General features: G+C 64.5%; 2 protein-coding genes and 1 pseudogene across 4 annotated transcripts in view; 2 read left to right on the top strand and 1 right to left on the bottom strand.

Annotated features, from left to right (window-relative positions):
* The window catches only part of LOC144605948 (uncharacterized), a 1,941-nt pseudogene extending 958 nt beyond the window's left edge, over positions 1–983 (top strand).
* Positions 1–8,814, bottom strand: part of eif2b1 (eukaryotic translation initiation factor 2B, subunit 1 alpha) — a 16,225-nt gene extending 7,411 nt beyond the window's left edge. The window contains exon 1 of the mRNA XM_078421218.1: positions 8,683–8,814. Within this exon, the coding sequence (XP_078277344.1) occupies positions 8,683–8,695 (13 nt within the window). The 5' untranslated portion in view covers positions 8,696–8,814. The remainder of the gene's footprint in view (positions 1–8,682) is intronic.
* Positions 8,748–25,004, top strand: gtf2h3 (general transcription factor IIH, polypeptide 3). 3 transcript variants are annotated; one of them, XR_013548885.1, is made up of 13 exons: positions 8,748–8,826; positions 9,560–9,639; positions 11,132–11,238; positions 13,964–14,130; positions 14,216–14,278; positions 14,929–14,958; positions 15,864–15,892; positions 16,480–16,554; positions 20,104–20,157; positions 22,354–22,427; positions 23,738–23,873; positions 23,954–23,990; positions 24,083–24,176. XR_013548885.1 is itself a non-coding variant. In XM_078421215.1 (13 exons), exons 1-13 carry the CDS (start codon positions 8,817–8,819, stop codon positions 24,168–24,170), a joined length of 945 nt encoding a protein of 314 aa, XP_078277341.1. In that variant the 5' UTR covers positions 8,748–8,816; the 3' UTR covers positions 24,171–25,004. The 3 variants fall into 3 exon arrangements, 2 of the variants coding, with proteins under 2 accessions (XP_078277341.1, XP_078277342.1); XM_078421215.1 differs by having other exon boundaries at positions 22,354–22,422; positions 24,083–25,004; XM_078421216.1 differs by lacking the exons at positions 14,216–14,278; positions 14,929–14,958 and having other exon boundaries at positions 22,354–22,422; positions 24,083–25,004.

The raw sequence follows: 25,004 nt of genomic DNA, 5'->3' as shown, positions 1-25,004 counted from the left end.
ATCCCCCCCCCCCCCCGTCCCCATCCCCCCGTCCCCATCCCACCCCCTGTCCCCATCCCCCCCCTGTCCCCATCCCCCCCCCGTCCCCATCCCCCCCCCCTGTCCCCATCCCCCCCCCTGTTCCCATCCCACCCCCTGTCCCCATCCCCACACCCGTCCCCATCCCCCCCCCATCCCCATCCCCCCCCCTGTCCATCCCCCCCCGTCCCCATCTCACCCCCCTGTCCCCATCCCTCCCCTGTCCCCATCGCCCCCCCCCGTCCCACCTCCTCTCACCCGGCTCATCCATCGCCGCCGCCGGACGCGGGAACCCGTCAACAGACGGATCGCTGTCCCGGTCTCCCCACTAAGCCGTCCCCCGGCAACCAGAACCCCCCCCCCTGTCCCCCTCTTACCCCCCCGTCCCCATCCCCCCCCGTCCCCATCTCCCCCCCTGTCCCCATCCCCCCCCCCCATCCCCCTCCCCCGTCCCCCCTCCCCCCCTGTCCCCATCCCCCCCTGTCCCCATCCCCATCCCCCCCGTCCCCATCCCCCCGTCCCCCTGTCCCCATCCCCCCCCCTGTCCCCACCCGTCCACATCCCCCCCCCTGTCCCCATCCCCCCCTGTCCCCATCCCCCCTGTCCCCATCCCCCCCCTGTCCCCATCCCCCCCTCTGTCCCCATCCCCCCCTGTCCCCATACCCCCTCTGTCCCCATCCCCCCCGTCCCCCTGTCCCCATCCCCCCCTGTCCCCATCCGCCCCCTGTCCCCATCCCCCCCCTGCCCCCCCCGTCCCCATCCCCCCCCCGTCCCCATCCCCCCTGTCCCCATCCCCCCCCTCTGTCCCCATCCCCCCCCCCCCCCCCCGTCCCCATCCCCCCCTGTCCCCCTCCCCCCCGTCCCCATCCCCCCCCGTCCCCATCCCCCAGTCCCCATCTCCTTCCCCTCTGTCCCCATCCCCCCCTGTGTCCCCATCCCCCCCTGTGTCCCCCTCCCCCCCTCTGTCCCCATCCCCCCCTGTGTCCCCATCCCCCCCCCTATGTCCCCCTCCCCCCCTCTGTCCCCATCCCCCCCTGTGTCCCCCTCCCCCCCTCTGTCCCCATCCCCCCCTGTGTCCCCATCCCCCCCTCTGTCCCCATCCCCCCCTGTGTCCCCCTCCCCCCCTGTGTCCCCATCCCCCCCTGTGTCCCCATCCCCCCCTGTGTCCACCTCCCCCCTGTGTCCCCCTCCCCCCCTGTGTCCCCATCCCCCCCTGTGTCCCCCTCCCCCCTCTGTCCCCCATCCCCCCCTGTGTCCCCCTCCCCCCCTCTGTCCCCCTCCCCCCCTGTGTCCCCACCCCCCCCTGTGTCCCCCTCCCCCCGTGTCCCCATCCCCCCCTGTGTCCCCCTCCCCCCCTCTGTCCCCCTCCCCCGTGTCCCCATCCCCCCCTGTGTCCCCACCCCCCCTGTGTCCCCCTCCCCCCCTGTGCCCCCACCCCCCCTGTGTCCCCATCCCCCCCTGTGTCCCCCTCCCCCCCTGTGTCCCCACCCCCCCTGTGTCCCCCTCCCCCCCGGTGTCCCCCTCCCCCCCTGTGTCCCCACCCCCCCCCTGTGTCCCCCTCCCCCCCTGTGTCCCCATCCCCCCCTGTGTCCCCATCCCCCCCTGTGTCCACACCCCCCCCTGTGTCCCCCTCCCCCCTGTGTCCCCCTCCCCCCCTGTGTCCCCATCCCCCCCTGTGTCCCCACCCCCCCCTGTGTCCCCCTCCCCCCTGTGTCCCCATCCCCCCCTGTGTCCCCATCCCCCCTGTGTCCCCATCCCCCCCTGTGTCCCCACCCCTCCCTGTGTCCCCCTCCCCCCCCTGCGTTCCCCTCCCCCCCCTGTGTCCCCACCCCCCCTGTGTCCCCCTCCCCCCTGTTTCCCCTCCCCCCCCTGTGTCCCCCCCCCTGGTCCCCTCCCCCCTGTGTTCCCCTCCCCCCCCCTGTGTCCCCTCCCCCCCCCTGTGTCCCCTCCCCCCTGTGTCCCCACCCCCCCCGTGTCCCCCTCCCCCCCCTGTGTCCCCCCCTGTGTCCCATCCCCCCCCTGTGTTCCCCTCCCCCCCTGTGTCCCCCTCCCCCCTGTGTCCCCCTCCCCCCCCTGTGTCCCCACCCCCCCATGTGTCCCCCTCCCCCCCCCCTGTGTCCCCACCCCCCCTGTGTCCCCACCCCCCCCTGTGTCCCCCTCCCCCCCCTGTGTCCCCCACCCCCCCCTGTGTCCCCCTCCCCCCCCCTGTGTCCCCACCCCCCCTGTGTCCCCCTCCCCCCCCTGTGTCCCCCTCCCCCCCCTGTGTCCCCATTCCACCCCCCCTGTGTCCCCACCCCCCCCTGTGTCCCCCTCCCCCCCCTGTGTCCCCACCCCCCCTGTGTCCCCCTCCCCCCCCCCTGTGTCCCCACCCCCCCTGTGTCCCCACCCCCCCATGTGTCCCCACCTCCCCCTGTGTCCCCCTCCCCCCCCTGTGTCCCCACCCCTCCCTGTGTCCCCCTCCCCCCCCTGTGTCACTACCCCCCCTGTGTCCCCCCCCCCCCCCCCTGTGTCCCCCTCCCCCCCCTGTGTCCCCACCCCCCCTGTGTCCCCCTCCCCCCCCCTGTGTCCCCACCCCCCCCTGTGTCCCCCTCCCCCCCCCTGTGTCCCCACCCCCCCCTGTGTCCCCACCCCCCCCTGTGTCCCCCTCCCCCCCTGTGTCCCCACCCCCCCTGTGTCCCCCTCCCCCCCTGTGTCCCCACCCCCCCCTGTGTCCCCCTCCCCCCCCCCGTGTCCCCCTCCCCCCCCTGTGTCCCCACCCCCCCCCCCCCGTGTCCCCCTCCCCCCCCGTGTCCCCATCCCCCCCCCCTGTGTCCCCCTCCCCCCCTGTGTCCCCATCCCCCCCCTGTGTCCCCATCCCCCCCCTGTGTCCCCACCCCCCCCCTGTGTCCCCACCCCCCCTGTGTCCCCATCCCCCCCCTGTGTCCCCCTCCCCCCCCTGTGTCCCCACCCCCCCCTGTGTCCCCCTCCCCCCCTGCGTCCCCCTCCCCCCCCTGTGTCCCCATCCCCCCCCCCGTGTCCCCATCCCCCCCCTGTGTCCCCCTCCCCCCCCTGTGTCCCCCTCCCCCCCTGTGTCCCCCTCCCCCCCCCTGTGTCCCCCTCCCCCCCCCCCTGTGTCCCCCCCCCTGTGTCCCCCTCTCCCCCCCCTGTGTCCCCGTCCCCCCCCTGTGTCCCCATCCCCCCCCTGTGTCCCCACCCCCCCCTGTGTCCCCCTCCCCCCCCTGTGTCCCCCTCCCCCCCCTGTGTCCCCATCCCCCCCCTGTGTCCCCATCCCCCCCCTGTGTCCCCCTCCCCCCCCTGTGTCCCCATCCCCCCCCTGTGTCCCCCTCCCCCCCCCTGTGTCCCCACCCCCCCCTGTGTCCCCATCCCCCCCCCTGTGTCCCCCTCCCCCCCTGTGTCCCCACCCCCCCCTGTGTCCCCCTCCCCCCCCTGTGTCCCCCTCCCCCCTCCTGTGTCCCCCTCCCCCCCCCTGTGTCCCCCTCCCCCCCCCTGTGTCCCCCTCCCCCCCCTGTGTCCCCCTCCCCCCCTGTGTCCCCCTCCCCCCCCTGTGTCCCCCTCCCCCCCCCCTGTGTCCCCCTCCCCCCCTGTGTCCCCCTCCCCCCCCCTGTGTCCCCCTCCCCCCCTGTGTCCCCCTCCCCCCCCTGTGTCCCCCTCCCTGTGTCCCCCTCCCCCCTGTGTCCCCCTCCCCCCCTGTGTGTCCCCCCCCTGTGTCCCCCTCCCCCCCTGTGTGTGTCCCCCTGTGTCCCCCTCCCCCCCCTGTGTCCCCCTCCCCCCCCTGTGTCCCCCTCCCCCCCCCTGTGTCCCCCTCCCCCCCTGTGTCCCCCTCCCCCCCCCTGTGTCCCCCTCCCCCCCTGTGTCCCCCTCCCCCCCTGTGTGTCCCCCCCTGTGTCCCCCTCCCCCCCCTGTGTGTCGTCCCCCCTGTGTCCCCCTCCCCCCCTGTGTGTCCCCACCTGTGTCCCCTCCCCCCCCCTGTGTCCCCTCCCCCCCCTGTGTCCCCCTCCCCCCCTGTGTCCCCCTCCCCCCCATGTGTCCCCCCCCTGTGTGTCCCCCCCCTGTGTCCCCTCCCCCCCTGTGTCCCCCTCCCCCCCCCTGTGTCCCCCTCCCTCCCCCCGTGTCCCCCTCCCCCCCCTGTGTCCCCCTCCCCCCCTGTGTCCCCCTCCCCCCCCTGTGTCCCCCTCCCTGTGTCCCCCTCCCCCCCCTGTGTCCCCCTCCCCCCGCTGTGTCCCCCTCCCCCCCCTGTGTCCCCCTCCCCCCCTGTGTCCCCCTCCCCCCCCCCCCTGTGTCCCCCTCCCCCCCCTGTGTCCCCCTCCCCCCCCCTGTGTCCCCCTCCCCCCCTGTGTCCCCCTCCCCCCCCCCTGTGTCCCCCTCCCCCCCCTTTGTCCCCCTCCCCCCCCCCCTGTGTCCCCCTCCCCCCCCCTGTGTCCCCCTCCCCCCCCCTGTGTCCCCCTCCCCCCCCCTGTGTCCCCCTCCCCCCCCTGTGTCCCCCTCCCCCCCCCTGTGTCCCCCTCCCCCCCCCTGTGTCCCCCTCCCCCCCCTGTGTCCCCCTCCCCCCCCCTGTGTCCCCCTCCCCCCCCCTGTGTCCCCCTCCCCCCCCTGTGTCCCCCTCCCCCCCCCTGTGTCCCCCTCCCCCCCCCTGTGTCCCCCTCCCCCCCCTGTGTCCCCCTCCCCCCCCCCCTGTGTCCCCCTCCCCCCCCTGTGTCCCCCTCCCCCCCCCTGTGTCCCCCTCCCCCCCCTGTGTCCCCCTCCCCCCCCCTGTGTCCCCCTCCCCCCCCCTGTGTCCCCCTCCCCCCCCCTGTGTCCCCCTCCCCCCCTGTGTCCCCCTCCCCCCCCTGTGTCCCCCTCCCCCCCCCCCTGTGTCCCCCTCCCCCCCCCCTGTGTCCCCCTCCCCCCCCTGTGTCCCCCTCCCCCCCCCCTGTGTCCCCCTCCCCCCCCCTGTGTCCCCCTCCCCCCCCTGTGTCCCCCTCCCCCCCCCTGTGTCCCCCCTCCCCCCCCCTGTGTCCCCCTCCCCCCCCTGTGTCCCCCTCCCCCCCCTGTGTCCCCCTCCCCCCCCCTGTGTCCCCCTCCCCCCCCCCCTGTGTCCCCCTCCCCCCCCCTGTGTCCCCCTCCCCCCCCTGTGTCCCCCTCCCCCCCCCTGTGTCCCCCTCCCCCCCCCTGTGTCCCCCCCCCCCCCCTGTGTCCCCCTCCTCCCCCCCCTGTGTCCCCCTCCCCCCCCTGTGTCCCCCTCCCCCCCCCTGTGTCCCCCTCCCCCCCCCCTGTGTCCCCTCCCCCCCCCTGTGTCCCCCTCCCCCCCCTGTGTCCCCCTCCCCCCCCCTGTGTCCCCCTCCCCCCCCCCTGTGTCCCCCTCCTCCCCCCCCTGTGTCCCCCTCCCCCCCCTGTGTCCCCCTCCCCCCCCCTGTGTCCCCCTCCTGTGTCCCCCTCCCCCCCCTGTGTCCCCCTCCCCCCCCTGTGTCCCCCTCCCCCCCCCCTGTGTCCCCTCCCCCCCCTGTGTCCCCCTCCCCCCCCCCTGTGTCCCCCTCCCCCCCCCCTGTGTCCCCCTCCCCCCCCTGTGTCCCCCCCCTGTGTCCCCCTCCCCCCCATGTGTCCCCCCCCTGTGTCCCCCTCCCCCCCCTGTGTCCCCCTCCCCCCCCTGTGTCCCCCTCCCCCCCCTGTGTCCCCCTCCCCCCCCTGTGTCCCCCCCTGTGTCCCCCTCCCCCCCATGTGTCCCCCCCTGTGTCCCCCTCCCCCCCATGTGTCCCCCCCCTGTGTCCCCCTCCCCCCCCTGTGTCCCCCTCCCCCCCCTGTGTCCCCCTCCCCCCCCCTGTGTCCCCCTCCCCCCCCCTGTGTCCCCCTCCCCCCCCTGTGTCCCCCTCCCCCCCCTGTGTCCCCCTCCCCCCCCCCTGTGTCCCCCTCCCCCCCCTGTGTCCCCCTCCCCCCCCCCTGTGTCCCCCTCCCCCCCCCTGTGTCCCCCTCCCCCCCTGTGTCCCCCCCCTGTGTCCCCCTCCCCCCATGTGTCCCCCCCCTGTGTCCCCCTCCCCCCCCTGTGTCCCCCTCCCCCCCCTGTGTCCCCCTCCCCCCCCTGTGTCCCCCTCCCCCCCCTGTGTCCCCCCCCTGTGTCCCCCCTCCCCCCCCATGTGTCCCCCCCCTGTGTCCCCCTCCCCCCCATGTGTCCCCCCCCTGTGTCCCCCTCCCCCCCCTGTGTCCCCCTCCCCCCCCTGTGTCCCCCTCCCCCCCCTGTGTCCCCCTCCCCCCCCTGTGTCCCCCCCCTGTGTCCCCCTCCCCCCCATGTGTCCCCCCCCTGTGTCCCCCTCCCCCCCATGTGTCCCCCCCCTGTGTCCCCCTCCCCCCCCTGTGTCCCCCTCCCCCCCTGTGTCCCCCTCCCCCCCCCCTGTGTCCCCCTCCCCCCCCTGTGTCCCCCTCCCCCCCCTGTGTCCCCCTCCCCCCCCTGTGTCCCCCCCCTGTGTCCCCCTCCCCCCCATGTGTCCCCCCCCTGTGTCCCCCTCCCCCCCTGTGTCCCCCTCCCCCCCCTGTGTCCCCCTCCCCCCCTGTGTCCCCCCCCTGTGTCCCCCTCCCCCCCCCCCTGTGTCCCCCTCCCCCCCCCCTGTGTCCCCCTCCCCCCCCTGTGTCCCCCCCCTGTGTCCCCCTCCCCCCCCCCCTGTGTCCCCCTCCCCCCCCCCCTGTGTCCCCCTCCCCCCCCCCTGTGTCCCCCTCCCCCCCCCCTGTGTCCCCCTCCCCCCCCCTGTGTCCCCCTCCCCCCCCCCTGTGTCCCCCTCCCCCCCCCTGTGTCCCCCTCCCCCCCCCCTGTGTCCCCCTCCCCCCCCCCCTGTGTCCCCCTCCCCCCCCCCTGTGTCCCCCCTCCCCCCCCCCTGTGTCCCCCTCCCCCCCCCCCTGTGTCCCCCTCCCCCCCCCCTGTGTCCCCCTCCCCCCCCCCTGTGTCCCCCTCCCCCCCCCTGTGTCCCCCTCCCCCCCCCCTGTGTCCCCCTCCCCCCCCCCTGTGTCCCCCTCCCCCCCCCTGTGTCCCCCTCCCCCCCTGTGTCCCCCTCCCCCCCCCTGTGTCCCCCTCCCCCCCCCCTGTGTCCCCCTCCCCCCCCCTGTGTCCCCCTCCCCCCCCCCTGTGTCCCCCTCCCCCCCCCCTGTGTCCCCCTCCCCCCCCCTGTGTCCCCCTCCCCCCCCCCTGTGTCCCCCTCCCCCCCCCCTGTGTCCCCCTCCCCCCCCCTGTGTCCCCCTCCCCCCCCCCCTGTGTCCCCCCTCCCCCCCCCCTGTGTCCCCCTCCCCCCCCTGTGTCCCCCTCCCCCCCCCCTGTGTCCCCCTCCCCCCCCTGTGTCCCCCTCCCCCCCCCTGTGTCCCCTCCCCCCCCCCTGTGTCCCCCTCCCCCCCCCCTGTGTCCCCCTCCCCCCCCTGTGTCCCCCTCCCCCCCCTGTGTCCCCCTCCCCCCCCCCCTGTGTCCCCCTCCCCCCCCTGTGTCCCCCTCCCCCCCCCCTGTGTCCCCCTCCCCCCCCTGTGTCCCCTCCCCCCCCCCCTGTGTCCCCCTCCCCCCCCTGTGTCCCCCTCCCCCCCCCCCTGTGTCCCCCTCCCCCCCCTGTGTCCCCCTCCCCCCCCCCCTGTGTCCCCCTCCCCCCCCCCCTGTGTCCCCCTCCCCCCCCTGTGTCCCCCTCCCCCCCCTGTGTCCCCCTCCCCCCCCCCCCTGTGTCCCCCTCCCCCCCCCCCCCCTGTGTCCCCCCCCCCCCCTGTGTCCCCCTCCCCCCCCCCCTGTGTCCCCCTCCCCCCCCTGTGTCCCCCTCCCCCCCCCTGTGTCCCCCTCCCCCCCCCCCTGTGTCCCCCTCCCCCCCCCCCTGTGTCCCCCTCCCCCCCCCCCCTGTGTCCCCCTCCCCCCCCCCCCTGTGTCCCCCTCCCCCCCCCCTGTGTCCCCCTCCCCCCCCCCCCTGTGTCCCCCTCCCCCCCCCCCCTGTGTCCCCCTCCCCCCCCCCCTGTGTCCCCCTCCCCCCCCCCCCCTGTGTCCCCCTCCCCCCCCCCCCTGTGTCCCCCTCCCCCCCCCCCTGTGTCCCCCCTCCCCCCCCCCCCTGTGTCCCCCTCCCCCCCCCCCCTGTGTCCCCCTCCCCCCCCCCTGTGTCCCCCTCCCCCCCCCCTGTGTCCCCCTCCCCCCCCCCCTGTGTCCCCCTCCCCCCCCTGTGTCCCCCTCCCCCCCCCCTGTGTCCCCCTCCCCCCCCCCTGTGTCCCCCTCCCCCCCCCTGTGTCCCCCTCCCCCCCCCCTGTGTCCCCCTCCCCCCCCCCTGTGTCCCCCTCCCCCCCCCCTGTGTCCCCCTCCCCCCCCCTGTGTCCCCCTCCCCCCCCCTGTGTCCCCCTCCCCCCCCCCCTGTGTCCCCCTCCCCCCCCCTGTGTCCCCCTCCCCCCCCCCTGTGTCCCCCTCCCCCCCCCTGTGTCCCCCTCCCCCCCCCTGTGTCCCCCTCCCCCCCCCTGTGTCCCCCTCCCCCCCCCCTGTGTCCCCCTCCCCCCCCCCTGTGTCCCCCTCCCCCCCCCCCTGTGTCCCCCTCCCCCCCCTGTGTCCCCCTCCCCCCCCCTGTGTCCCCCTCCCCCCCCCTGTGTCCCCCTCCCCCCCCCTGTGTCCCCCTCCCCCCCCCCTGTGTCCCCCTCCCCCCCCCTGTGTCCCCCTCCCCCCCCCTGTGTCCCCCTCCCCCCACCACCTCCTCTCACCTGGCTCGTCCATCGCTGTCCCGGTCTCCCCACTAACCCGTCCCCGGCAACCAGAACCAGCGCGGAGCGGGCCGGGCCCGGCACCCGGACGTGTGTCAGTGACGCACCGGACCGGGCCGGAGCGCGGCGGGGTGATGGCGGCCGGTGAGTGGCGGCTCCTCCCGGCCCCGTCTCTCCCTCCCCCCCCCCCCTCCCCCCCTCCCTCCCCCCTCCCCCCTCCCCCCTCCCCCCCCCCCTCCCCCCCTCCCTCCCCCCTCCCCCCTCCCCCCTCCCCCCTCCCCCCTCCCCCCCTCCCCCCCCTCCCCTCCCCCTCCCCCCTCCCCCCCCTCCCCCTCCCCCTCCCCCCCTCCCCCTCCCCCCCTCCCCTCCCCCTCCCCCCCTCCCCCTCCCCCTCCCCCTCCCCTCCCTCCCCCTCCCCCTCCCTCCCCCTCTCCCTCCCCCTCCCCCTCCCTCCCCCTCCCCCTCCCTCCCCCTCCCCCTCCCCCTCCCTCCCCCTCCCCCTCCCTCCCCCTCCCCCTCCCCCTCCCCCTCTCCCTCTCCCTCCCCCTCCCTCCCCCTCCCCCTCTCCCTCTCCCTCCCCCTCCCCCTCCCTCCCCCTCCCTCTCCCTCCCCCTCCCCCCTCCCCCTCCCCCTCCCCCTCCCTCCCCCTCCCCCTCCCTCCCCCTCCCCTCTCCCTCCCCCTCCCCCTCCCCCTCGTCCTGTGGGGGAAAGGAGCTGTCGGGTTAGAGGATTCTTTGGTGAAATGTGTGGGAGATGTGGATGAAACCAGGAGGAGGTGAAAGTTCCTCTGAAAGATAATTGTCGTCTTCAGAGACCGTGACATTATCTTCACCAACTGACCATCAGTGACCACATATTCCTTTCATTTCTCACACAGATGAGGATATCAGCCTGCTTGTTATTGTGGTGGACGTCAACCCTGTTTGGTGGGGTCAGCAGATCCTGAAAGAATCTCCGGTAAGAAATTATGTTGGAGCCACCTAAAGTTGTTTAATTTAAATGATAATTTTCCTTCAGAAGATGTTAACAAGTTTGCAAACCAAATGGTTGATGGAGATGACAACAGAGTGGACTCCGATTCCTGAGGCACAGGCCTCCAATCTACATAATGTTTCTGGAGATAATGACACCACCTCTGAAGGCCACAGGAGGTTCTGTAAATCAAGCTGACTGTGAGACTGAATACTCAGTTATACTATGTTCCCCACTCCCTGTCCCCCACCCGATCCTTGTTTGTCCTTTTCATCACATCTTCAAAACAGCGACTGGATTGTTGTGACACAAAGCCATGCTGACTGTCCCCAATCAGTCCTTGCCTTTCCAAATGTAGGTGGATCCTGTCTCTCAGAATCCCTTTGACTTTCTTTACTCAGGTGAATACAAATATCGATAATCCAGCCTGTCAACCATCGCTTACACAATCCCCAGGGTTATTCTGATGGAAAGGTTTTCCCGGGGTGTGCATTGTGTGATCCCAGTGGTACCCCACCAGAGCATTGTTGGGGCACAGAAAGCTGTTGACATTCCCTTAAACACAAAGTGCACCAATCTCCAGTGTTACTTAGTTCCGTTATTAAAGTTGTCAATATACATTAATAAAAGAGTGGTGTTGTCAGTGACCTGACCCTCATAGAGTCTCATTATCAGTGACCTCACCCTCATAGTGCCAAGACTGATGTGACGTTCCCACTTGATTTCTCTGCCACCCCTCAGCCTGCTCTCTGCCTGCCCTGTGCCTCCACTGCCCTGTGCCAGCCCTGTGCCTCCACTGCCCTGTGCCTCCACTGCCCTGTGCCTCCACTGCCCTGTGCCAGCCCTGTGCCTCCACTGCCCTGTGCCTCCACTGCCCTGTGCCTCCACTGCCCTGTGCCAGCCCTGTGCCTCCACTGCCCTGTGCCTCCACTGCCCTGTGCCTCCACTGCCCTGTGCCTCCACTGCCCTGTGCCTCCACTGCCCTGTGCCTCCACTGCCCTGTGCCTCCACTGCCCTGTGCCTCCACTGCCCTGTGCCTCCACTGCCCTGTGCCTCCACCGCTCTCGGCCAGCCTCACCTTCTCTACAATCCTTTCTCTGGGTCACAGTGCAGCTCAATCTATTTGTATTTCTTTCCACGATTCCTGACACTCATTCTCTCTCTTTGATGTCTTGTTTCCCCTTTACGTCACTAGCTGAACTTCCTCTCGTTAATCTGGTCTCTGTTTTTTTTCCTCTGTTTTAATCTCTGGCCATCCTCAGGTTCATTTCCTTCCCCTTCTATCAGATCTCCCCTCAGCCTCCGAGGCTCCAGAGAAAACAATGCAAGTTTATCCAACCCTTTCTCTCTGTGTTCATGGTAGTTTCCACGCTGCCTTATGGAGCACCTGATGACCTGTATGTTCACAACTGGCAACATGCAATCTCTGAATGTATGTTTGGACAACTGAGCTGTGGTGGTTTCTGACTTGTTTCAGTTCACGCTGTCGAAATGCATGGACGCAGTGCTGGTGTTGGGAAACTCACACTTGGTCATGAGCCGCAGCAACAGGCTGGCGATTATCGCCAGTCACAGTCAGGAGAGGTAAGGCAGCACCGGCCCCCTGCATCCAGCGGCCCCCTGCATCCAGCAGCCCCCTGCATCCAGCAGCCCCCTGCATCCAGCAGCCCCCTGCATCCAGCGCCCGCTGCATCCAGCGCCCCCCCTGCCTCCAGCACCCCCCCTGCCTCCAGCGCCCCCCCCCTGCATCCAGCCCTGCATCCAGCACCCCCCTGCATCCAGCCCTGCATCCAGCACCCCCCTGCATCCAGCCCTGCATCCAGCACCCCCCTGCATCCAGCCCTGCATCCAGCACCCCCCTGCATCCAGCCCTGCATCCAGCGCCCCCCCTGCCTCCAGCACCCCCCCTGCATCCAGCGCACCACCCCTGCATCCAGCGCCCCCCCTGCATCCAGCGGCCACTGCATCCAGCGGCCCCTGCATCCAGCGCCCACTGCATCCAGCGGCCCCCTGCATCCAGCACCCCCCCCTACATCCAGCCCCCCCCTACATCCAGCCCCCCTACATCCAGCCCCCCCCCCTACATCCACCCCCCCCTACATCCAGCCCCCCCCTACATCCAGCCCCCCCCTGCATCCAGCCCCCCCTACATCCAGCCCCCCCCTACATCCAGCCCCCCCCCTACATCCAGCCCCCCCGCCTACATCCAGCCCCCCCCTACATCCAGCCCCCCCCCCTACATCCAGCCCCCCCCCCCTGCATCCACCGGCCCCCTACATCCACCGGCCCCCTGCATCCAGCGCCCACTGCATCCAGCGCCCCCCTACCTCCAGCGCACCCCCCCTGCATCCAGCCCCCCCCCTACATCCAGCCCCCCCCCCTACATCCAGCCCCCCCGCCTACATCCAGCCCCCCCCCTACATCCAGCCCCCCCCCCTACCTCCAGCGCACCCCCCCTGCATCCAGCGCCCCCCCTGCATCCAGCGGCCACTGCATCCAGCGGCCCCCTGCATCCAGCGGCCCATGCATCCAGTGGCCCCCTGCATCCAGCGCCCCCCCTGCATCCAGCGCACCCCCCCTACATCCAGCCCCCCCCTACATCCAGCCCCCCCCTACATCCAGCCCCCCCTACATCCAGCCCCCCCTACATCCAGCGCCCCCCCTACATCCAGCCCCCCCTGCATCCAGCCCCCCCCCTACATCCAACCCCCCCTACATCCAGCCCCCCCCTACATCCAGCCCCCCCCTACATCCAGCCCCCCCCTACATCCAGCGCCCCCCCTGCATCCAGCGGCCCCCTGCATCCAGCGCCCACTGCATCCAGCGGCCCCCTGCATCCAGCGCCCCCCCTGCATCCAACGCACCCCCCCTACATCCAGCCCCCCCTACATCCAGCCCCCCCCTACATCCAGCCCCCCCTACATCCAGCGCCCCCCTACATCCAGCCCCCCTACATCAGCCCCCCCTACATCCAGCGCCCCCCCTACATCCAGCCCCCCCCTGCATCCAGCCCCCCCCTACATCCAGCCCCCCCCTACATCCAGCCCCCCCCTACATCCAGCGCCCCCCCTACATCCAGCCCCCCCCCCTACATCCAGCCCCCCCCTAGATCCAGCCCCCCCCTAGATCCAGCCCCCCCCTACATCCAGCCCCCCCTACATCCATCGCCCCCCCTGCATCCACCGGCCCCCTGCATCCAGCGCCCCCCCTGCATCCACCGGCCCCCTGCATCCACCGGCCCCCTGCAACCAGCGCCCACTGCATCCAGCGCCCCCTGCCTCCAGCGCACCCCCCTGCATCCAGCGCCCCCCCTGCATCCAGCACACCCCCCCTACATCCAGCCCCCCCCTACATCCAGCCCCCCCTACATCCAGCGCCCCCCCTACATCCAGCCCCCCCTACATCCAGCCCCACCCTACATCCAGCCCCCCCTACATCCAGCGTCCCCCCTACATCCAGCGCCCCCCCTACATACAGCGCCCTCCCTGCATCACCGGCCCCCTGCATCCAGCGCCCACTGCATCCAGCGGCTCCCTGCCTCCAGCGACCCCCCTGCATCCAGCGCCCACTGCATCCAGCGCCCCCCTGCATCCAGCGCCCCCCCCTGCATCCAGCGCCCCCCTGCCTCCAGCGCCCCCCCTGCATCCAGCGGCTCCCTGCCTCCAGTGGCTGCATGGGGATGGGGTGTGAATGCGATCCAGCCCTTTATGCTCCTTGTTTCTGCAGCAGCTTCCTGCATCCACCGGCCCCCTGCAACCAGCGCCCACTGCATCCAGCGTCCCCTGCCTCCAGCGCACCCCCCTGCATCCAGCGCCCCCCCTGCATCCAGCGCACCCCCCTACATCCAGCCCCCCCCTACATCCAGCCCCCCCCCTACATCCAGCGCCCCCCCTACATCCAGCCCCCCCTTACATCCAGCCCCACCCTACATCCAGCCCCCCCTACATCCAGCGTCCCCCCTACATCCAGCGCCCCCCCTACATCCAGAGCCCCCCCTGCATCCACCGGCCCCCTGCATCCAGCGCCCACTGCATCCAGCGCCCCCCCTGCATCCACCGGCCCCCTGCATCCACCGGCCCCCTGCATCCAGCACCCTCCCTGCATCCAGCGGCTCCCTGCCTCCAGCGACCCCCCTGCATCCAGCGCCCACTGCATCCAGCGCCCCCCTGCATCCAGCGCCCCCCCCCTGCATCCAGCACCCCCCCTGCCTCCAGCGCCCCCCCTGCATCCAGCGGCTCCCTGCCTCCAGTGGCTGCATGGGGATGGGGTGGGAATGCGATCCAGCCCTTTATGCTCCTTGTTTCTGCAGCCGCTTCCTGTATCCAGGTAAACAGTGGAAACTGGGATGCTTTGCGGAAAGTGGTGAGAGCAGTTCTGCTGAATCCTCCTGGTCTGGTAGCAAGGATGGGAAGTATGAGCTCCTGGCCTTAGAAAACGACATTGTCACCGAGGAGATCAAGGACCTGATGGCAAAGAGTGAGTAGAAGCTTCCCGTAGACTCGCACACGCCCTGCCTGTGTTGTGGCACCGTGTACCTGACAAGCTCTCCTTCATGTTGCAGCTGAGGTGAGAGCACATCTCACAGAAACCCTGCTCGCCGGATCATTGGCAAATGCACTTTGTTGTATCCTTGCTCTGCAATCTGTGACTTTCTTGTGTCAGTGACATCATGGCCAGTGTTTCATTGCCTGTCTATGTTTGCTCGATGCCATGTATTGTGGCCTCACTACTGACCACACAGGGAAGGTTCCAAGTTGCTAATTGTTGACCAGATTTCTGTGTCAGTCCCCTCTAATGCAGCTCCATCTGCCCTCCACATCTCACTGATTCTCCCCATCATCACACAAAGGAGAGAGAGACCTGACCCATTCCCTCCACAGATGGTGCTCGGCCCACAGAGTTTCTCCAGCACTTCAATTTTTCAAATTTCTGGTGATAGATTGCAGTCTTATCTCATCACTAGTTTTCCTGGCGGTCATAGTTGCATCACAGAACATTAATGGGGAAGCAAATCATTGTAAGATTGTCTGTCAGCTGCCAGTCGAAATGTGAAACTTGTGCAGGTATTCATTCCTGCCGGAGATGTCCCACACGCACTTGTGTGGCTGCCCTCTGACCAGCACACACACACCCTCAGGTATCCGCACTGAAAAGCCATCCAGCCCTGTCTCGCTTACTGGAGCTACATCCAGCTGTTAATTCCATTAAAACAGGAATGTTTATGCCTAACTTCATGTTCTCGCGCTGTTGGTTTCTTAACGCCTCTGATACAAGATATTCACAAAGTGAATAAAGAGTTAGATGGTACGTATATGTTTGCTGGGTGGTATATGTATGTTTACTGGGTGGTACATGTATGTTTACTGGGTGGTACATGTATGTTTACTGGGTGGTACGTATATGTTTGCTGGGTGGTATATGTATGTTTACTGGGTGGTACGTGTATGTTTACTGGGTGGAACATGTATGTTTACTGGGTGGTACATGTATGTTTACTGGGTGGTACATGTATGTTTACTGGGTGGTACATGTATGTTTACTGGGTGATACATGTATGTTTACTGGGTGGTACTTGTATGTTTACTGGGTGGATCGTGTATGTTTACTGGGTGGATCGTGTATGTTTACTGGGTGGTACTTGTATGTTTACTGGGTGGTACATGTGTGTTTACTGGGTGGTACATGTGTGTTTACTGGGTGGTACATGTATGTTTACTGGGTGGTACATGTATGTTTACTGGGTGGTACGTGTATGTTTACTGGGCGGTACGTGTATGTTTACTGGGTGGTACTTGTATGTTTACTGGGTGGTACATGTATGTTTACTGGGTGGTACATGTGTGTTTACTAGGTGGTACATGTATGTTTATTGGAGGGGAAAGGTCCTGTGCAACATCACCACAGTTTCTCTCTCCCCAGATACTGCCTGATCTGCTGAGTATTTCCAGCATTCTGTGTCCATATTTCAGATTCCCAGCGTCTGCTGTATCTTGTTGATGTGCGATGGAGTTGAGGTGTGGACTTGCTGCACTAGAGGGGAGGAATGGCCTCGCCCTATTCCTGTGATATTTCACAACATGTTTATTTTCAATTTAAGCTCTGAATGTGTGCTGTGACAATGCGCAGATTTACGAATAGTTGACATATTTTTTGTAACTCGCAGTTTGAACTTTACAAAACTCATTTTATTTCTTTTCTACCAAATGCAGCCAGCCACGAGCTGAACTCGCGAATCCTGGTAAGTGTTCTGCCTTCTGTGGTGAATTGTGGAGACTTGTAGCTGTTGTATTGTGCGGGTGTGGCCTGGGGATCTGATGGGAAACAGACCTTGGATGTTACAGGGCTGCTAACCTGAGAGGGGGAAGAGGGCTCACGAGGCTATGGTGTGGGAGACAGGGCACAAGTGACCACGGAGTCAGGAACAACTTCTTCCCCGCTGTGATCAGACTGTTGAACAGTCCTCCCATCAGCTAGGATGCAGTCCCGATCTTCCAGCCTACATCATTAAGGTCTTGGGGCTTTTTCTCAGTAACTGCAGCTATAACGCTGTAGTAGTATATTCTGCACTGGTGTTTTTTCTCTGCACTACCCATTGTATTTGTTTGGGCATGATTGTACATTATTGTATATCATGATTACATGTTATGATTTGACTGGGTAGCATACAAAACTTTTCACTGTACCTCGGTACACATGACATTAATCAACCATACCAACACAGTCCCCACTCCTACCACGAATTACCTGCAGGATTCCTTCCCCACACTACAGCTCAATGTAGAGGTGGTCAGACATGTTCAGATTTGTCGTTTATTTTCCCCACAGGTTATTAAAGCAGCTGAAGACTCTGCAGCTCAATACATGAATTTTATGAACGTTATCTTTGCAGCACAGAAGCAGGTTGAGTATTAAACGTCTCCCATTCCTTCTCTCCGGAGATGCTGCCTGTCCCGCTGAGTTACTCCAGCATTTTGTGTCGATCTTTGAGTATTTACTCTGTTCCTTTCATAGAATGTGAGTTTGAACATTGATTAATTATGTTGATGGAGGCTAAACGATCTGTATGTCAGGAGCTGACAGCCCTTGAAATCCTTTCTGAAGTCACTGCTGTACAGCGAGTCTGGTTTATTTGTGCACAGCAAGATCCCACAGGTGGCAGGGTGAAGCTGAGCGGATGATTAGATGTTTCAGCGGTTTTGATTGAGGGATGTGTTTGGATCAGGACACGGATGATAGGGAATGTGTGGACAGGAAGGAGTAGACATGGTTAATGTCTCTCCAAACCCTTTGCCACAGCTGCTTTCCCTCAGACCACGGCCGGCATTATACTGACTGGGTCACGCGTGACTCCAGCAATGAATAACATCCCCCCTGGTGAAAGGCTTGACATTCCAGCTGGCCCATGAAGACGGAGTCCAGTGAAGCAGAGGGCCGTAGTCATGGTGCAGCTTTGGAAGGTGTGAAGGTCCCCAAAGGCTAGCTGCATTTACTGGCAATGTCATGTGCTGGAGTTTTAGCTGTCAATATATTCTTATCCTTAGTTTGTTACATAATGCTAGTTCATTTCCCCAAGATATTAAAGCCTTCAGTAAACAATGAAAAGCATTCTATTTAGTGAGTGCTTGTTGTGGGTCCCAATAATATTGGAGCATCTCTGTCTGTTCCATCTGCTGCCATTTTAGTTACACAAGTGAGCTGCTTAGTTTGTTTGGATTCTGTCGGAAAGAACTGCAGATGTTGGTTTGAAGAAGTCTGAAGAAGGGTCTCGACCCAAAATGTCACCCATTCCTTCTCTCCTGCCTGTCCCGCTGAGTCGCTCCAGCATTTTGTGCCTACCTTCCGTTTGGATTCTGTGTGGTGAGTCTGAGACATGGTCACCACTCCCTGGGATTCATAACTATAGCCAGCATGTATCACAGTGAGAGGGTGGGGGTGAGGCTCTCCCAGAGTGAGTGACTATAGAGTGTCCATGGCCATCGCCTCCTCGCCCTGTCGCGGCTGCTCTCACGCTGTTGTTCTGCAGAACTTTCTCACCACATTCTCTCTGCAGCAAGGGATTTGCAGACCAGGCTGTGCTGGGGATGTAGCAAGAACCCTGTGCCTGCAGCCCCTGTCCTTCATGGTGCTCAGTGTTGTGGCTTTGGCAAGTGCTGGTGAAAAGCTGTGGAAACTTACACTTGTGTAAATATAAGGTTAACAGATGTAAGATGCGCTGACAGACAGATGCACCAAATGCAGACAAAACATCACTGCAGCTCAGCTGTGTTTTGTAGATGGTACGTTGCTAATGTACCAAGCTTCAAATGTGACAAGCTTCAAATGTGACAAGCTTCAAATGTGACAAGCTTCAAATGTGACAAGCTTCAAATTTCCTTCGAAATTCTGAGAAACAATCTTCTCAAATACCAGGAAGCAGTAAAGTCTGCTAGAGCACAATACTTCTCCGACCTTATTTCCAAAAACTCTCATAACTCCAAGGTCCTATTTAGAACAATTACCTCTGTCATATGTCCCGCCACCAGTACCAGCTTAGTTGCGTCCCCTGCTAAGTGCGAAGAATTCGCTAAATTTTTCACCAACAAAGTTGAGAACATTAGAATGAACATTTCCCCTCCCACCCGTGACCTAGCTGTCTCACTAGTCTGTTCATCTAAATTGGACTGCTTCCAACCCATCACTCTATCCTCCCTTGCAAAGCTTGTCTCCGCTATGAAACCTGCAACCTGCCCCCTTGATCCTGCCCCCACTGCCCTTCTGAAGGATGTCATTGCAATAGCCGGTCCCAGCATCCTCTCTATTATCAACAGTTCTCTGGCTACTGGCACTGTTCCAACCTGTTTCAAGCACGCAGTGGTCCAGCCCCTACTGAAAAAACCTAACCTAGACCCCACCTTGCCTAGCAACTACAGACCCATTTCCAAACTGCCATTCCTGTCAAAAGTCCTTGAAAAGGCAATTCTAAACCAATTAGTGCCCTACCTGCACCAATACACCATCCTGGAAAGTTTCCAGTCAGGTTTCAGAGCCCACCACAGCACAGAGTCTGCCTTGTTGAAGGTACACAACGACCTGCTTCTCGCCATCGACACCGGCGACTGTGCAATCCTGCTCCTTCTCGACCTCAGCGCAGCGTTCGATACAGTGGACCACTCCATCCTTATTGACCGTCTCCGGTACGCGGTTGGCATTGATGGCACTGCCCTGAGCTGGTTCGCTTCCTACCTCAAAGATAGGAGTTTCGCCATCAACATAGGCAGTTATTCCTCTGCTCCAGCCAGCCTCTCCTGTGGAGTTCCACAAGGCTCCATCCTAGGCCCCATTCTCTTCTCTCTATACATGCTCCCCCTTGGCCAAATCATTCAAAGGCACGGCATTTCTTTCCACTGCTATGCCGATGACACTCAGCTTTACCTCCCCCTGAAACCCAACAACCAGTCAAATTTAAACAGCCTCTCACACTGCCTTGAGGACATAAAATGTTGGATGGCACAGAACTTCCTCCAATTAAATGAGAGCAAGTCTGAGGTCATCCTATTCGGCCCCCCCCGACTCCATCAAATCGATAACAGGCAGTCTTGGAAGTCTATCCTGCCTAGTCAAACCGCATGTCAAAAACCTCGGCATGATATTTGACTCTGCATTAAAATTTGATAAGCAAGTCAACGCTGTGGTAAAAGCCAGCTTCTTCCAACTTCGAACCATAGCTAAAATCAAACCTTTCCTCCAATTCGACGACACAGAAAAAATCATTCACGCTTTCATTTCCTCCCGCCTAGACTACTGCAACTCCCTATACACTGGGATCAGCCAATCTTCCCTGTCCCGCCTGCAACTGGTCCAAAACGCCGCAGCGAGACTCCTGACGGGTACCCGTAAAAGGGACCACATCACCCCGATTCTGGCCTCTCTCCACTGGCTCCCTGTACGGTACAGAATCAACTTCAAGCTCCTCCTATTCACGTATAAAGCCCTAAATGGACATTCCCCCCCTTACATCAAAAATCTTCTAACCCCCCTCTCTAACTCCAGGTCCCTCAGGTCGGCCGACTTGGGGCTACTCACTATCCCGCGGTCTAGGCTTAAGCTCAGGGGTGACCGCGCTTTTGTGGTTGCAGCTCCTAGACTGTGGAACAGCATCCCTCTCCCCATCAGAACTGCCCCCTCCATCGACTCCTTTAAGTCCAGGCTCAAAACCTATTTCTACTCCCTAGCGTTTGAGGCTCATTGAGGAGGCGCTGTGAACTGTTTGCGTGCTACTGTATGTTTCATTTTTTTCCTTAGTACCTAATCAGATGTACAGCACTTTGGTCAACGTGGGTTGTTTTTAAATGTGCTATACAAATAAAATTGACTTGACTTGACTTGACTAATGTTGGGGGGTGGGAACGGTTACAGTGCGGATATCCCCAAAACTTTCCAAAGTAGACATCACGATTCTTCTACTTTCAGAACATTCTGATTGACGTGTGTGTTTTGGACTCTGAATCTGGACTCCTGCAACAGGTAGGTGAAGAATCTGTCGGGACTGGGATCTGTCTGCCTCATGTAAGGTGACACCTTTACTAGGTGCTAGGGGAACTCTGTGGTCCTGATCTGTTTGTAGACGGGTCCCAACCCGAACCGCCGTCTGTCCAATCCCCCCACAGATGCTGCCTGACCTGCTGAGTTCCTCCAGTACTTTGTGTTTTGTTTAGGACTCCAGCATCTGCAACTCCTTTCCTGGTACGCGAGCAATATTCTGACAGTTGCCACAAAACAGTTCAGGTGGTCGTTGTGGGTGGAGCTGGATTCTACCAATGTGAAGACAGACACAGGGAGTAACTCAGTGGGACAGGCAGCATCTCTGGAAAGAAGGAATGGGTGACGTTTCGGGTCGAGACCCTTCGTCAGACTGCCAACGTGAGCCGCCTCTGCTGCTGCCCCTCGGAGAGGGGTGTGGTTGGGGGCGTGTGTTGCTGCGACTCTGTGCTGTGTGCGTGTGGTCAGGCACACGTGTCCCAGGGTTGGTGGTCGGGGGTTTCTGGTCTAGGACAGTTTCACTGTATAGTGGCTCTGTCTGTCGACGGGGTGGGGCAGGGGTGCAGGGGCATGTGTGTGGGGCAGGGGTGCAGGGGCATGTGTGTGGGGGGGGGGTGCAGGGGCATGTGTGTGGGGCAGGGGTGCAGGGGCATGTGTGTGGGGGGGGTGGGGGTGCAGGGGCATGTGTGGGGGGGGTGGGGGTGCAGGGGCATGTGGGGGGGTGGGGCAGGGATGCAGGGGCATGTGTGTGGGGCAGGGGTGCAGGGGCATGTGTGTGGGGGTGGGGGTGCAGGGGCATGTGTGGGAGGGGGGGGTGCAGGGGCATGTGTGTGGGGGGGGGTGCAGGGGCATGTGGGGGGGGTGGAGCAGGGGTGCAGGGGCATGTGTGGGGTGGCGGTGCAGGGGCATGTGTGTGGGGTGGGGGTGCAGGGGCATGTGTGGGGCAGGGGTGCAGGGGCATGTGTGTGGGGGGGTGGGGCAGGGGTTTCTGTTCTAGGACAGTTTCACTGTATAGTGGCTCTGTCAGGGATGTCTGTGGGGCAGGGGTGCAGGGGCATGTGTGGGGGGGGCAGGGGTGCAGGGGCATGTGTGTGGGGTGGGGGTGCAGGGGCATGTGTGGGGTGGGGGTGCAGGGGCATGGGTGGGGGTGCATGGGCATGTGTGTGGGGCAGGGGTGCAGGGGCATGTGTGGGGGTGCAGGGGCATGTGTGGGGTGGGGGTGCAGGGGCATGGGTGGGGGTGCAGGGGCATGTGTGTGGGGCAGGGGTGCAGGGGCATGTGTGTGGGGCAGGGGTGCAGGGGGCATGTGTGGGGGGGGGCAGGGGCATGTGGGGGGGGGGGCAGGGGCATGTGTGGGGGGGGCAGGGGTGCAGGGGCATGTGTGTGGGGGGTTGGGCAGGGGTGCAGGGGCATGTGTGTGGGGGGTTGGGCAGGGGTGCAGGGGCATGTGTGTGGGGGGGGGCAGGGGTGCAGGGGCATGTGTGTGGGGGGTTGGGCAGGGGTGCAGGGGCATGTGTGTGGGGGGGGCAGGGGTGCAGGGGCATGTGTGTGGGGGGGGCAGGGGTGCAGGGGCATGTGTGTGGGGGGGGGGCAGGGGTGCAGGGCATGTGTGTGGGGGGTTGGGCAGGGGTGCAGGGGCATGTGTGTGGGGGGTTGGGCAGGGGTGCAGGGCATGTGTGTGGGGGGTTGGGCAGGGGTGCAGGGGCATGTGTGGGGGGGCAGGGGTGCAGGGGCATGTGTGTGGGGGGGGCAGGGGTGCAGGGGCATGTGTGGGGGGGGGGGGCAGGGGTGCAGGGGCATGTGTGTGGTGGGGTTGGGCAGGGGTGCAGGGGCATGTGTGTGGGGCAGGGGTGCAGGGGCATGTGGGGGGTGGGGCAGGGGTGCAGGGGCATGTGTGGGGGGGGGCAGGGGTGCAGGGGCATGTGTGTGGGGGGGGGGGCAGGGGTGCAGGGGCATGTGTGTGGGGGGTTGGGCAGGGGTGCAGGGGCATGTGTGTGGGGCAGGGGTGCAGGGGCATGTGGGGGGTGGGGCAGGGGTGCAGGGGCATGTGTGTGGGGGGTTGGGCAGGGGTGCAGGGGCATGTGTGTGGGGGGGGCAGGGGTGCAGGGGCATGTGTGTGGGGGGGGGTTGGGCAGGGGTTTCTGTTCTAGGACAGTTTCACTGCACGGCTTCTCTCTGCAGGCTGCGGATATAACCGGAGGATTATATTTAAAAATCCCGCAGCTGCTGGCACTCACACAGTATTTGCTGGTAAGGTGAATGTGTAAAGCAGTCCAGCTGCAAGGCCTGTAGTGGCCCTCTGTGGATGGGGTGGGGCAGGGAGAATCTCCATGGGTGGGGCAGGAGGTGAAGATGGGGGAAGGATATGGACATGGGGCCACACTGCTGTGAGCCAGGGGGGTCGGGGGGGTCAGGCATGAGTGTCGTTGGGGGAGGGGGGGGGTCAGGGATGTGTGTCCAGGGGTGTCGAGGGGGGGGGGGGTCAGGGATGAGTGGGCCCAGGGGTGTTGGGGGTGGGGTGTGTCGAGGGGAGGGGGGGTCAGGGAGGGGGGGGTCAGGGATGAGTGGGCCCAGGGGTGTTGGGGGTAGGGTGTGTCGAGGGGAGGGGTCAGGGAGGGGGGGGTCAGGAGGGGGGGGTCAGGGATGAGTGTGTGTCCAGGGGTGTTGGGGGTGGGGTGTGTTGAGGGGAGGGGGAGGTCAGGGATGAGTGGGCCCAGGGGTGTTGGGGGTGGGGTGTGTCGAGGGGAGGGGGGGGTCAGGGAGGGGGGGGCCCAGGGGTGTTGGGGGTGGGGTGTGTTGGGCGTGGGGTGTGTCGAGGGGGGGGGTGTCAGGGATGAGTGGGTGTCCAGGGGTATCTGGGGTGGCCATCCTGATTCGCGGCTGAGCTGCAGAATATTCCGGGCTCCCAACAGTGGGAGTAAGAGGGTGATCTACAAGGATCTGCCAGCCCCTCCAACACTGTAGTTCATCCTCCTTTCACATTCAAAGCTAAATACCACAGTTCTGTCCAAGTGTCTTTTGAATGTGCCACTTGCTGCAATGATGAGTTTGTTGAGTCCTTGCTGGCTCTCCCTCTTCTCTTTTTGCACGATTTTATCTGTAAGATGATCGTGGATGAATCTGAGAATGAAAGGTTCAGTTGGATCTTTACGAGTTGCTTATTCCCTGACCTGCTTCTCCCACTGAGGGAGGGGGGGGGGGGGGGCGGTGGGGGGGGGTCAGGGATGTAGTGAGGCTTCAGTTGCCCCTAGACAGTGAGGAGTTACATGTAATGCTGTGGCTGTGTGTCCCTGTCCCTCTCCCTCTCTCCCACTCCCTCTCTCCCACTCCCCCCCCCCACTCCTCCCACCCCCACTCCCTCTCCCTCTCCCCCACTCCCCCACTCCCCCTCCCCCACTCCCCCTCTCCCCCTCCCCCCCACTCCCCCTCCCCCCCACTCCCCCCACTCCCCCTCCCCCACTCCCCCTCCCCCGCTCCCCCTCCCCCACTCCCCCACTCCCACTCCCTCTCTCTCTCCCCCTCTCTCCCACTCCCTCTCCCTCCTCCCCCTCCCTCTCGTCTGCAGTGGGTATTTCTGCCAGACCCAGAGCAGAGGTCCCAGCTCGTGCTGCCACCTCGTGTCCACGTGGATTACAGAGCCGCCTGCTTCTGCCACCGCAACCTGATTGAAATCGGCTACGTCTGTTCCGTCTGTTTATCCAGTGAGTGTCAGGCAGCTTCACCGCTCAGCTCTTTCATTTCACCACCTACTTTCTAATGAAAATCTCTTTTTAATTTTCAGTATTTTGTAACTTCAGCCCCATCTGCACAACATGCGAGTGAGTATTAGTGGCTCGGTTATGAGATGCTTTGCTCCTTTACGCTGCCTTCCATCATGATCTGTGACGATATATTTTTGTTTTAATTGCAGGACTGCTTTCAGGATTGCCCTGCCCCCTGTGCTGAAAGCCAAGAAGAAGAGACCGAGACACCCGGCACTGAACTACCTGGCCAGCTGATGCCAGCGAAGCAGGTGCAATCCATTGCAATCCCTGCTCTCCCACCTGCCTCAGGACCCCACTGGAATCAGTCAATGTGCCCAGACGCTGGTCACAAAACACACACTCCCTCCCCTGCTGCAAGGAGTCGATGAGTTTGTTCTGACTGGGACATTCGGTGTTAAAACAGAAGACACTAAACTCTGGGTCTAGCACTGTGGGTGAAACATACACATCGGAAAACTTTGGGTCTTTTTTGACCACGGGGTCGTTTTGTAAATGCTTACATCTGAGATATAAACAGTATGTCTAGGACTGGAAACCTGCCTCAGCATTGTGAGCACACATAACCTCTGCTCCCTGCTTTACTCGTTTCCTGGTTACCACTTAGATTGTACCTGATGGAGTCGAGGTTGGTACCAGCGAGGTGGGGCGTGAACAGGGATCCTCTTCCTGCCCCAAGACCACCCAAACAAAAGCCAGTCTGGGACCTCATGGGTCTCGTGGTCTGGGGGTGGGAGGAGGGTGTGCTGATTGCTCGAATGCATTAGAGGCTGGGAATGCGGATGCACAGAGCCCCAATGCACGGCCTGGGTCACTCAGGCCAGTTGGCCATTCTCCTGTGGAGAGGTCCTGCCTGGTGGGGATGTGGGAATCGCCTCTGGGATTTCCTGCGTCACTCCTGATCTTGGATCAGATTTGTCCAGTGCAGTTGCTGACAGTCACGGCGTTAGTTTTAGCCTCAAACATTGGGGGAACCTGTCACATAATCTGGACAGGAAGACAAGGTCTCTCGCTAATTGCTGGAGCCACTCTACAGTTTGTCTCAGCTTTTTACCAGAAATGATAAAATTC

This window comes from Rhinoraja longicauda, chromosome 25 (genome assembly GCF_053455715.1).
Source record: "Rhinoraja longicauda isolate Sanriku21f chromosome 25, sRhiLon1.1, whole genome shotgun sequence".
Classification (NCBI taxonomy): Eukaryota; Metazoa; Chordata; class Chondrichthyes; order Rajiformes; family Arhynchobatidae; genus Rhinoraja; species Rhinoraja longicauda.
The sequence above is the reverse complement of the archived record's forward strand: the minus strand, read 5'-3'. Positions and strand labels throughout refer to the sequence as shown.

Bases quoted from the DNA above. Each gene is read 5' to 3' on its own strand.
- gtf2h3 (XM_078421215.1), top strand. The intron at 16,555-20,103 runs GTTGAGTATTAA...TTCTACTTTCAG, and splicing joins TCTTTGCAGCACAGAAGCAG to AACATTCTGATTGACGTGTG. The intron at 20,158-22,353 runs GTAGGTGAAGAA...TTCTCTCTGCAG, and splicing joins AATCTGGACTCCTGCAACAG to GCTGCGGATATAACCGGAGG.